Source organism: Lethenteron reissneri, chromosome 20, assembly GCF_015708825.2.
Source record: "Lethenteron reissneri isolate LAM-NWPU_2019-01 chromosome 20, ASM1570882v1, whole genome shotgun sequence".
NCBI lineage: Eukaryota > Metazoa > Chordata > Hyperoartia > Petromyzontiformes > Petromyzontidae > Lethenteron > Lethenteron reissneri.
In genome coordinates, this window is record NC_083798.1 from 14,294,066 (window position 1) to 14,307,243 (window position 13,178).

The 13,178-nt window shown below is 53.2% G+C and overlaps 1 protein-coding gene across 1 annotated transcript; it reads left to right on the forward strand.

Moving 5' to 3' along the window:
• The first annotated feature begins 1,474 nt into the window (after positions 1–1,474).
• Positions 1,475–12,382, forward strand: LOC133344822 (homeobox protein Hox-A4-like). Its single transcript, XM_061555040.1, has 2 exons — positions 1,475–3,106; positions 8,567–12,382. Exons 1-2 carry the CDS (start codon positions 2,605–2,607, stop codon positions 9,043–9,045), a joined length of 981 nt encoding a protein of 326 aa, XP_061411024.1. The 5' UTR covers positions 1,475–2,604; the 3' UTR covers positions 9,046–12,382.
• Positions 12,383–13,178: the final 796 nt, after the last annotated feature.

Below are 13,178 nucleotides of genomic sequence, written 5' to 3' on the forward strand. Positions count from 1 at the left end.
TTCCATTTAATTGCTCCGCCCTTGAGCCTCGACGGCGCTCCCCCTTTGCTGTGCGCTCACGAGGTGACGGGCGGGCGGCTGCTGTTCCTGCTGCTGCTGTTCCTGCTGCTGCTGTTCCTGCTGCTGCTGTTCCTGCTGCTGCTGTTCCTGCTGCTGCTGTTCCTGCTGCTGCTGTTCCTGCTGCTGCTGTTCCTGCTGCTGCTGTCCCTACTGCTGCTGTTCCTGCTCTTCTTGCTGCTGCTCCTACTGCTGCTGTTGCTGCTCATACTGCTGTTCTTGCTGCTGCTGTTCCTGCTGCTGCTCCTACTGCTGATGTTGCTGCTGCTCCTACTGCTGCTGCTCCTGCTGCTGCTGTTCCAGCTTCTGCTGTTCCTGCTGCTGCTGCTCACTACTGCTGCTGTTGCTGCTCCTACAGCAGCTACAGCTGCTGCTGCCACTGTTGCTTCCTGCTGTGTATCAAGTCCACAGTCATTGCTGCAAACGGAACAAAAGGAACGGCATTGGTTGGCTGGTTTTGTGCGCCGGGGCCCCCGCTCATTTGTAACGAAAGCCTTCTGCCCTCTCCAACACAATCCAACACGAAAGCCTTCTGCCCTCTCCAACACAATCCAACACGAAAGCCTTGTGCCCTCTCCAACACAATCCAACACGAAAGCCCTGTGCCCTCTCCAACACAATCCAACACGAAAGCCTTGTGCCCTCTCCAACACAATCCAACACGAAAGCCCTGTGCCCTCTCCAACACAATCCAACACGAAAGCCCTGTGCCCTCTCCAACACAATCCAACACGAAAGCCTTGTGCCCTCTCCAACACAATCCAACACGAAAGCCCTGTGCCCTCTCCAACACAATCCAACACGAAAGCCTTGTGCCCTCTCCAACACAAACCAACACGAAAGCCTTGTGCCCTCTCCAACACAATCCAACACGAAAGCCTTGTGCCCTCTCCAACACAATCCAACACGAAAGCCTTGTGCCCTCTCCAACACAATCCAACACGAAAGCCTTGTGCCCTCTCCAACACAATCCAACACGAAAGCCCTGTGCCCTCTCCAACACAATCCAACACGAAAGCCCTGTGCCCTCTCCAACACAATCCAACACGAAAGCCCTGTGCCCTCTCCAACACAATCCAACACGAAAGCCCTGTGCCCTCTCCAACACAATCCAACACGAAAGCCTTGTGCCCTCTCCAACACAATCCAACACGAAAGCCCTGTGCCCTCTCCAACACAATCCAACACGAAAGGCTTGTGCCCTCTCCAACACAATCCAACACGAAAGCCCTGTGCCCTCTCCAACACAATCCAACACGAAAGCCTTGTGCCCTCTCCAACACAATCCAACACGAAAGCCTTGTGCCCTCTCCAACACAATCCAACACGAAAGCCTTGTGCCCTCTCCAACACAATCCAACACGAAAGCCTTGTGCCCTCTCCAACACAATCCAACACGAAAGCCTTGTGCCCTCTCCAACACAATCCAACACGAAAGCCTTGTGCCCTCTCCAACACAATCCAACACGAAAGCCTTGTGCCCTCTCCAACACAATCCAACACGAGTCTCACCAAGGTCACCACCACGGTCCCTCCATTACTGCCCTGGCTGCAGCTGCTGACACTGTTGACGGGTTTTTGTTGTTGTTCGTTTCATGGTGCATTGTGGGTTTAATTTCGCGATATTGTTTGGTGAGGTTTTGTGTGTGGGGTTTTTTTTTATTTTCGCCAAGTGCATCCAAGCAGAGGCTTCGCAAATATTTGTGCATACTTGAACCCATAATCCGCCATCAAAGGCCACTTCGCCGACGGACACGTTGAAAATCTATTCTGTTTGACTCGACAACAACACAAACTAACACACAGCGCGAGGCCACGCAACGTGGAGTAGAATGATCACGTGGATGTGCGAGGATTGTAAATCGGCTTTAAGTGGAAGAAAAAAAACAACGCAAATTTAAACGTCTTCGTTGTGATTTAATTATCGCCCGATTAGGCTATTAGTCAGGTCTATTGAAAAAAAATGCAAGTACATCACTCGTGCGGCGATTAACAATTAACGCGCCTCATTCAAACCGCACTGCACGAGCACTGATGGCGATGATGCAACGCACCGGCGTGACATGCACGAACTTCTTATTATTCCCCATTCGTAATTGTTCACTCGTGCATCGCTACAATCATCATCACCACCACCAACCATCATTACCACCAGCATCATCATAGTCGTCACCAACACACTTCCATCGACGAGTTGTTTAGCATTCAATGCGAGTCATCGGTGCTGCTGCTGTTATTATTATCATCATCATTGTTGCTATCGCCCCCGCCACCACCACCATCATCATCATCATTGGGGGGGGGGGGAGACGTCAAAAAACGCGAAGTCCCGAGTGAAGGAATCAAGTGGCCGGGAGCTGCTTGCTGCATTCATCTCGGCACGTTTCCTTATCCGGGCTTTCGAGCGCGCGCTCCCATTGGCTGAGCGCGTCACATGCGCCGACGCTAAAATATACAACGATCGCTTTTGGAGGTGGGCTTCCCGCGACAGCAAAACGACAACGGCAGAAAATATAGCATCTCCGAAACACCCCAGCAAAGAAATTAATGGCCATGAGTTCATATTTGATCAACTCCAACTACGTCGACCCCAAGTTCCCGCCGTGCGAGGAGTACTCGCAGGGAGACTACATCCCGGAGCCGAGCCCCGAGTACTACGGGCAGCCGAGAGACCCGGGCTACCGGCAGCCAACGGAGCCCGTGTACCCGCCGCAGCACGCGGACTACCCCGAGCAGCCCTACCACTGCGGCGAGCCCGAGCCGGAGGGTCTGGGCACAGCGCAACCTGCGCTGCAGCTGGGCGGCGGCGGTGGCGGGGTGGTCGCCGCCGCTGCGGCACCGCAGGCCGTGACCCCGGGCCCAAGAAGACAGCCGCAGCAGCAGGGACACTTGATGCGCGGTGCCCTGCATCACGATCCGTGCGGGGAATCGGCGCCTGCGTGCACCCAGCAGATGGGCGCTGCTGCGTCTAACGGGCTGGCGTGCAGTAAGCAGCAGCAGCAGCAGCCTGTAGTCTACCCGTGGATGAAGAAGGTGCACGTGAACACTCGTAAGTAGGACCACACACGCTGCTTTTGTTCCGAGCCGGCGTGTTTTATTTTTGTGTGTTTCTATCGCGTGGCTGCGTCCCGACCCCCGCGCTCGCTCGTTTGCTCGCTCCCTCTCTCTCTCTGGGTGTGCCAGTGGGTCCCCGTAGACTCGCTGGTCTCGGGGAGCGCTGGCGTGAATTGCACATTACCGAGATTTATGTCGCCTTAAAGGACGACGCGGCGGCCCCTTTCATAATATTTATTGCGGCTGGTGGTTTATGGGCCTGAGCGAGGCTCGCATTTTTTTTTTCTCTCTCTCTCTCTGAACTGGGGATGCCCTGGACGCGTGGTGGTGGTGCAAGTGTGCTGACGAGGAGGGCACTTCGTGTTTTGTGTAAAAGATGCTCTTCTCGGCCACGCGCGCTTTCCCCAAACAATAGCGGCCAGTGGCAGCAGTGGCGGCGCAACGCGCACGCACGGTGGCCGGCCACGGTGGCTGGAGTCTGTGTGCCGTCGTGCTGTTTAACAGCCACAGCTAAACACACGTCAGCTCGGTGCGCGTAACGACTTGACGTGCGCGCTTAAGTTTTTATTTTATTTTTACCGCTTCTCGTAAAAAAAAGCATTAACGCAATAAAAAACACACGCACACACAGGCGCGCGCGCGCATATCGCTGGATGTTTTTTTTTCTTTGACCAGAAACAAATGCAGCCATTTCCATAGCGCGTTTAAATGCGCATTAACGCAATGCTCGACTCAAATCACAGTCCGTGCGCGCGTGTGTTGTGCGAGCGCGCCCTGTCCGCCACGTTCTGTTTAATTATAGCGTTGCGTTACGAGCGGCGTGGCGAGTGTTGTAGATACCGATGAAGACGGGGCGGTGGGGAGGGGGGGTGGTAGTTTAGTGGCTGTGACATTCGTGAGATACTCGGCTCGTCCCGCGTTTTCATCGCAGCATCGGCGGCCGCGTTAGCTCGGTGCTCGTCGTGCGCGCGATGGATATTCCATCGACTCGGTTGAAATATTTCCACTCGTAGTAATAACAGATGTTTAAAAAAACATACACAAACAAAGATATACACTCAAAATCTTCCCCGCAACCCTTGGGTGACTTATGCGTAAACAATAAATGTATCGCTTTTAGACTGTGGCTGCAGCGTGCGTCGTGAAGTGAGAATTAATGCGATGGAGATGGTAACGATAATGGTGATAAGACATTCCGCGGTTCACTGTACGCATGGGGAAGACGCACACCACTCACTCACAACACACACAGCACTCGTACACACACCACTCATATACACAAGACTCGTATGTACAACACTCATTCACAACACACACATCTCCCATACACACACCAATACTTACACAAACAACACGCACACCACTCACTCACAACACACACAGCACTCGTACACACACACACCACTCATATATACAATACTCACATGTACAACACTCATAGCTCCCATACACACACCAATACTTACACAAGCAACACGCACACCACTAACTCACAACACACACAGCACTCGTACACACACCAATACAACACGCATACACAATAATTACACACACAACACACTCGCACACAACACTCGCAACACACACACAGACAGCCCGCGCTCCCTCTGCAATATTCACAGCCATTTAGCGGCTCGGCATAGCGTGCACAACAGCCTCGGCACACCACGCGTCTCTCTGTGCGTGCAAACACACGACATCTTCAACGTGATTTTTTAAAACGCATTTTTAAAACACTTCTTTAAGCAGCGAGATGTAACTCTCAACAATGCTTTTGTAACAATGCGACCCACGGGGGCATCTTGCAGAAACGCTTTTTACATTCGCCTGCGTGGTCCCGGCCTCGTTTGGGGGCTTTGCCCGCCGGTCTCTCCTCCTGCAGGTCTCTCCTCCTGCTCGTGATTTGTGTTGGAATAAGAAGTCGTCTGTGTTTCTCGCGCGAAGAACCGGTTCAGTTCGAATGGACTGCATCTCCGTCACCCACACATCCACACACCAATATACACTCACCCACACACACCAATACGCACCCACCCACCAATATACACTCACCCACACACACACCAATATACACCCACCCACCAATACACACCCACACACCAATATACACTCACCCACACACACACCAATATACACCCATACACCCACACACCAATATACACTCATACACCCACACACCAATATACATCCACACACCAATATACACTCATACACCCACACACCAATATACACTCATACACCCACACACCAATATACACTCACCCACCAATATACACTCACCCACACACACACCAATATACACCCACCTACCAATATACACTCACCCACCCACCAATATACACTCACCCACCCACCAATATACACCCACACCAATATACACTCATCCACCCATATACACTCGCCCACACACCCACCCACCAATATATACACCCACCCACCAATATATACACGCACACACCAATACAAACCCACCCACACATCAATATACACCCACTAATACACCCACCAATATACACCCACACACCCAACCACCACAGGGACACAGGGCCCGAGTTCCGAGCTGGTGACATCTCGCGGAGTTTCACTGCTGCCCGCCCCCCGTGTGTGCTTGCTCGAGTTTACTTGTTTGTCTGTTCACATCATGAGGTTGCTGTGGCATAGTGCGGTGGGGGATGGGAAGTCGGAGGAGGAGGAGGGGGGGGGTAGAGAGGGTGGTTTGCAGCGTCTCGTGGGGAGCGGTAGCGTAGCGGTCAGTGCGCTGCGCTACAAACGCGGCGACCCGAGTTCCATTCCCGCTCACGGCCGCCGCCCCCAGTGACGATTCTTTGAACCGGTCCTCGGCCTCTCCTAGGTCGACTCGGCCGCAAATGTGTACTTGGCGCGGTCTGTAAACATCGCCACTGGGAAGACAAAGGCGGCGTGGTGCTGGCCACCCCACCCCCTCGTGTGCCGTGCCGACCTTCATAGGTGCTCGTTAACAGCACTTCCCCACACAGTCCGTTTAAAAGGCTACACGGGGCATCCTTCGCCTTTGCTCGGCAGCGTGCCACCGATTTGTAAAGCTGCGCCATGTGAACGCGCTGTAGTTACGATGGGAGAACTGTGATCACGCTCTGCTCGTTAGTGTAATGATGGTGCGTTTGTGTGTGTAGTCGTGTGTGTATCTTCGTGTGTCTCGTGTGTGTACGTGCTTAAGTGCGAGTACGATTGCCGCTCACGACCGACATTAGCGACGATGATCTGAACGGGTCCTAGGCCTCCCCTAGGTCGACTCGGCCTCAAATGAGTACCTGGTACGATGTGTAAATAACATCGACGCGAGGTGAGACAAATGCGACCGGGCGGTGGTGGCTTACCACGCCGGCCTTCGTAGGTGCTCACGAAGAAGAACTTGCCCCGGAAGTCTGTGGTTGTTTTTGATGTATGCGCATGTGTGGTGTATGTGTGTTTGTGTGCATCTATCGTTCTGCTCGTGTGTGAGTGTTCAGTAGCCGTGCTTGACAAGAGGCCTGTGGTACGAGGGATCCAAGCGGGGTCCCTTGTCCAATGTCACCCCCCCCCCCCACCCCGTCCGCGCCCTCTTTGTCGCCTGGCGTCTGGGCCTCTCTGTCCCGTGGCAGTTGCACCGCCTGTACACAAGTACTACACACGCCACTGCGTGTGTAGTACTTGTGTACGCGTGCATGTCTCTCTCTCACTCACTCTCTTTCTGTGCATGTAGATGCTGTGTGCGTTTGTCCACTTGTACTCTGCGTCCGCGTGTATTGCATTGCGTGTGCGTGCCCACGTTGTCTGTGTACGTGCGTGTCTTTTGTGTACGTGGGGAGCGGTGGTGCAATGGTTAGCGCGGCGCGCTACGAAACTCGGCGCCCCGAGATCGATTCCTGCTCGCGTCCAGCATCGGTGACGATTGTCTGAACCGGTCCTGAGCCTCCCCTAGGTTGACTCGGCCTCACGAGTACCTGGTGCGGTGTGTAAACATCGCCACTGGGGAGACAAAGGTGGTCGGGCGTGGTGCTGGCCACCCACCCCCTCGTGTGCTGTTTCGGCCTTCATAGGCGCTCGCTATAACAGCACTTGCTCCTTTTGTCTGTTAAGGCTATACGGGGGCTCTTTGTCTTTGCACTTGACGCGTGGGTCCGTGCGTGTGTACGTGTCTTTGTGTTGGCGCGCGTGTGTGTGTGTGTTTACCCGGGTACCCAGTGTGGTCTGTCTCTCGCAAATAGTTTTCCTAAACAACGTTTCAAGGCGCGAAGGGAAACCCGTTCTTTAATTTGTGAGCTAATTTTGGAGGAACACGCAGTAGCCCGAGACGTACAAAGTAAGCGTTTCGCTATCTTCTCATGCACGCTCGACGACGTTTTCTGAATCCACTACTGGATGAAGGCCTCCCCCACGCATGCCATGTCGTATAGCGGGGAGGGGGTTGTTTTGACCATACTTCACCAGGAGTAATTAAAGGCGTGATTCCGTCAGGCCCGATGGTCTTTCGGCCCTTGTATCGAGACGGACATCTGGCCTCTCTGCTACATCGGACACACGGTGGATGTTGGTGACGCCGACATTTGCGGCGTTTTCGTCCAAATTAATAACCGGATGACAATCGTGGCCACTGTCGAGAGAAGTAAACAATTCACGCACCAAGCACTCCTTGATCAAGTTGAGCAAATATTCCAAACGCGTCGAGGCTATACCGGATGCATACGAGTCCTCGGCATCGTCATCGTTGTTGCGACCTCCAAGAGACCGGTATTGACGTTCGTATCAAAGACAAAGATCCCCCGTATAGCCTTAACAGACCTTTTGGGGCAAGTGCTGTTGGCGAGTAGCACCTCCTGAAGGCCGGCACTGCACGCGAGGAGTTGGTGGCCAGCACCACGCCCGGCCGCCATTGTCTCCCTCGTGGCGATGTTTACTTCGCCGCACAAGGTATACTCATTTGAGGCTGAGTCGACCTAGGGGGGCCCGGAAATAGTTCACTGTAAGCGAGAATCGAAGTCGGGTTCGGAACGAAGCGTGCTAACTGCTACACATTCAAATCGGGTCCATCCTTTTGAAACACCCTGTATATACTGTTTACCCATACGTATGTATGTAGAACTTCTTTCGCACCGTACCTAGTCAACCGTGGTAATCGGAGGTGCGGGGGAAGGGAAAACATACTAAACACAAACTGTTTTAAAGAAATGAGTTTTCAATCTGGATGATTTCAAAGTGCATAGCTCCAGTGGCTTCCAAATATCGGAAGAGCGTTCCAGACGGCCGCAGAAGCGCGTCCGAAAGCGCACGACGCGGCGACCGTCTTTGTACGATGGCCAGCCACGCGCGCGCACACTCCCGATTTTATCACGAGCGCTGCCGCTTTGGACGTGCGAGGCTCATCTCACCTGGCGATGATTGCCTGTTGCGTGGTGTGCTCCTGCCGCTGTCTCCCCCACCCCTCCACCCGCCCCAGTCAACCCCAACTACACCGGCGCGGAAAGCAAGCGCTCGCGCACCGCCTACACCCGCCAGCAGGTGCTCGAGCTGGAGAAGGAGTTCCACTTCAACCGCTACCTCACCCGCCGGCGCCGCATCGAGATCGCCCACTCGCTGTGCCTGAGCGAGCGCCAGATCAAGATCTGGTTCCAGAACCGGCGCATGAAGTGGAAGAAGGACCACAAGTTGCCCAACACCAAGATCCGCTCGGCCACGGCCACCGCCGCCACGGCCATCGCCACCGCCGGCGGAGGCTCCTCGTCCTCGGGTGGCGGAGGAGGCCCCGACACTCCGTGCGGTAGCGGAATGGCGGTGACGGTGGCGCCGGGCTCCGTGGCGGCCCACGCCGCGTCGGGTCAGAGCGGTCCCGCCGGTGGCGCGGCCTCAACCGCCGCCGCTTGCAAAGGCGGTGGCCACCAGGCCCGCGCGGCCGATGGCTTGAGCAGGCCCTTGTGAGGAGGACGAGGCGAGCGAGCCGTGGCCGTGATGGCTGCTGCTGCTGCTGGTGGTTGGTTGGTTGGTGATGTTGATGTTGTTGTTGTGTAGAGCAGAGGGACTGTAGCTGTGCGGCGGGATAGCGGCAAGCTGAAGTAGAGTAACGAGTTGGTGTGCTGTGGTAGCCGCCTCCTCCTCCATCATCATCATCATGAGTATTCATCGCTGCTGCTGCTGCTTCATATGAAAGGGAGATGCAACTCACGTACATATCTGGCTCGTGTTTTCTGAAACCATGTACAAAATACATAGACACACTTACGCACACACACACAATCGTACGTACAAATACGCCGAGGTTTTGTGTACAGGGTAAAGCAACATGAATGTTGAGGCTTCGTTAAAGTAGAATTAAGACCCCCCCCCCCCCCACCTGTTTAATCAGGTCCTCTCCTTTCTTCTTTCTCCAGCATATCTCTTTACTCATTCTCTGTCCGGTGACTCCTCGCCTGTCTCCCTCTTTCACCTGTGTGGTGCTCTGGGATGCATTGTTTTAAGAGCGCCTCTGTACAAAATCTAAGTTGGTATTATTGAAGTAGCTGACGTTCCATTGACATACCGTGTCAACCCACACGGCTTATATACCCCGTATTCGTGTACAGGGAAATTGAGTTTTCAGGTCCGTACGGCGTACAGCCGTTTCAATACGGGCAAAAAAACATGTTTTGTCTATTTTGTTTGTGTTTTCTCCCTTGTGATGGGACTTTGTAGGATAAATGTTGAGATTTCTCAGTGCACGGGGTGACCAATAAGTTCTGAATCGGCCTGTAATAAGGTCGGCACTGATTTGGGGTTGACCGGTATGAATTGACGTCATCACATCGCTGAATCGGCGCTCTTTGAAAAAGAAAAGATTCAATGACTTAATCTTTTCACGACTTTGTTTACAAACAAATCACTCGCGAAGTTGCATGCACTTCGACGCACACGCGCGTGACACACACACGTGTGACACACACACGTGACACACGCACACACGTGTAACACACATACACACGTGTAACACACACACACGCATCCTGGCCGCGAGCCCCAAGAAAACGAGCGTGTCACATTGGTCGTACGTTTTGAAGTTACGCCTTCCTTTTTCGAAGAGTCGCAGCTTCACTCGGATTGTGTTTTAGTATCGGCGTCGTCGTCGTCATCACCGCCTCCGCCACGGTGGGGTATGATCGCTGTCTTTGCCATCCATCGTGTGTGTTCTATTCGTTTGGACCAATCGGTGGGGGGGGACGTCAGGGCCATCGATCGTGAGCGAGCTTCAGGTGATCTCGCTCGCTCGCTCTCTCTCTTACGGGGACCACAGCAACTGCTGCCGTTGCTGTAGTCAATTGCAGGCGACTGCGGTGTCCGTGTCGCCGCGTATTTAAAACGCCGCATCACTTTAATGCACAGATTTTTGTTGTTGTAATCTATAAGGAAAACACAGGGTACGTTTTTATTTTATTGGCTGCATTACAATCCATAGCGGAAACGTTTTGCCTCATTTCAACGCAGAGCTTACGGAAGCTTTGTTTATATGTGTGTGGGTGTGTATGTTGTGTGTGTGTGTGCGCGCACGTGTATGACCGTATGGGAAGCGGTGGGGTAGCGGTTAGCGAGCTTTGCAACGAACCTGGCGAACCGAGTTCGATTCCCGCTCACGGTCAACGACAGACCGAGGGAAGGCCCAGGTTCTGGGCTTTCCCTAGGTCGACTTGTCCTCAATGAGTACCTGGTGCGGTGTAAACATCGTCACTGGGGATACACCCCATCGTGTGCTCGCTATAACAGCACTTGCCTCGGCAGCACGTCAAAAGCTGTAGTGGGGGGAGGGGCATGTTTGCGTGGAGTTGGTGGCGTAGTGGTTGGCGCAGTGGGTTACCACCATATCGTCGGCGACCTGTGTTATTCAACGTCCCGGTCATAGGATAGCCATCAAGTAAGTGGCACTTCGTTTTTTTAAACTAACTTATGTGTTTTGGCCTCCCCGAGGGTCGACTCGGCCGTAACCGAGTTTGGAGTACTTGGCCGAGGTTCATTGTTTAAACCGTCGGCAAGGCAAGACGCGCAAGGGCGGTCACGCGTGGCTGTCTGACCGCGCCGCGCATCATGCGCGCGCCTTAATAGGTGCTCGCAAAGCGGCACTTTCCTCTGGAACAGTCTTAACGCTAAAGGGTGGTGGGCGGGGGGGGGGCAGGGCAAGGGAGGGGGGGTATCTGTGTCTTTGTGTACGTGTTCACGTTTGCATGTGCGTCTGTGTGTGTGTGCGCGCGGTAGTGTAGCGGTTAGCGTGCTGCGCTACGAACCTGGCGACCCAGGTTCGATTCCCGCTCACGGCCACCAACACCAGTGACGATTATCTGAACCGGTACCGGGCCTCCCCTAGGTCGGCTCAGCCTCAAATTAGTACCTGGTGCGATGTGTAAACATCGTCACTAGGGAGACAAAGGCGGCCGTGCGTGGTGTTCGCCACTCACCCCCTCGCGTGCTGTGCCGGCCTTCATAGGTGCTCGCTAACAGCACTTGCCCCTACAGTCTGTTGAGGCTACACGGGGGATCTTTGTCTTTGTGTGCGCGCGCGAGGCATTTTAAATACACACAACGACGCTTAATTTTGACATGGGTTTCTCTTTCCGGAAGTCGCGTTATTTTTTCCATGGCTTTATCCGGCGATGTGATTTTAAAATAAGCTCTTATCAAGTGTCGTTTATATTCTCTATACATAGAGTTACACAATTATTAATAAGTGTTATTATTAATAAAAGGTCCGTTGTATTTTACAGGCGGAACGTTGGGGTGGGGGTGGGGGGGATGGTCGTTTCACACAACATCCACTTGTTCTTAAAACGTTGACTCTTTCATAATAAGTGTATTTCGTTTTCGCCGTGTACATAATTATATATCTTGCGACAGCGTTAATGTTGACGGTTTGTACAAAAAAACCCCCACAAATATGAGTTGTGTACACCAAACGGAGCTATACAGGGTGTGTAAATCTACTCGTGTGTATTTATATATAAAAAAATATATATTAAAAAAACGAACACAAAAATGCATAAATTAAACGCAACAACAACAAAAAACCCACGACTAACTCGGTTTGCCGGACGGAGGTTGCGAATAGCAGCCAGGAACACGTTCGCGTCGCGCTGATGCTGATGTAGGCGCTGTCGTCTCTCTCTCCCACGTGGAACGCTGGCCAAGGCGTCATCGCGGTGAAGAGTTCACGTCATTTATGCTTATTATTATTATCATGTGGTTAATTATCTGTTTCATAGGAAGATATTATTATTAATAATAAAGTTCATTGCATATATGGACTTTGTGTGTGTGGTTTTTTTCAGAGGTTTTGAAATACAATGCGCGATAATAAAAATAACTACATCGGCAGTAGTAACGGGAAAGAGATTCGGAATTGGACATGTGTCACGGCGTGTGCTCGCTAACAGCACTTGCCCCAACAAACTGTGAAGGCTATACGGTGGATATTTGTATGGATGACGTGAGTGGAGCGGTGGCGCAGTGGTTAACGCATTGCGCTACGAACTCGGCGACCCGAGTTCGATTCCTGCTCACGACCAACACCAGTGACGATTATCTGAACCGCTCCTGGGCTTCCCCTAAGTCGACTCGGCCTCATGAGTATCTGTTGCGATGTGTAGTAAACATCGCCATTCGGGAGACAATGGAGGTCTGGCGTGGCACTGGCCACCCACCCCGTCGTGTGCCGTGCTGGCCTTTATAGGTGCTCGCTAACAGCACGTCACGCTTTGTTGATATCAAGACAAGGCAGCGCGTGGTATGTGGAAGCACGGCAGCATAAGTCACCGCGTCGTACATTTTCCCCTTCTCTCTCTCCAATAGAAAGGTCAAGGCGCAGCCCTGCAAAATGTAGCTCGCTCCAATCACGCCGCTGCTGGCAGGAAGGGGACCTCCTACCCGAGACGATGCTTGCCCCACTCTTCCATGATGCCGACCCGGCGTCTCTGGTGGGGAAGGTGGGGGGGGGGGGGTGCCCACACTTTAACCCCGCCGCACTCGCGATCTGCCGAAAGCGACTTCGGTGTTTAATAATCTTGCCACACTGTTTCAACTGCCTCCTCCGGGAGATG

What these genes read in the sequence shown, in the direction of transcription:
- LOC133344822 (XM_061555040.1), top strand. Translation starts at nt 2,605, where the DNA reads ATGGCCATGAGTTCATATTTGATCAACTCCAACTACGTCGACCCCAAG. An exon ending in GAAGGTGCACGTGAACACTC is followed by an intron (nt 3,107 to 8,566) that starts GTAAGTAGGACC and finishes CACCCGCCCCAG; the next exon opens with TCAACCCCAACTACACCGGC.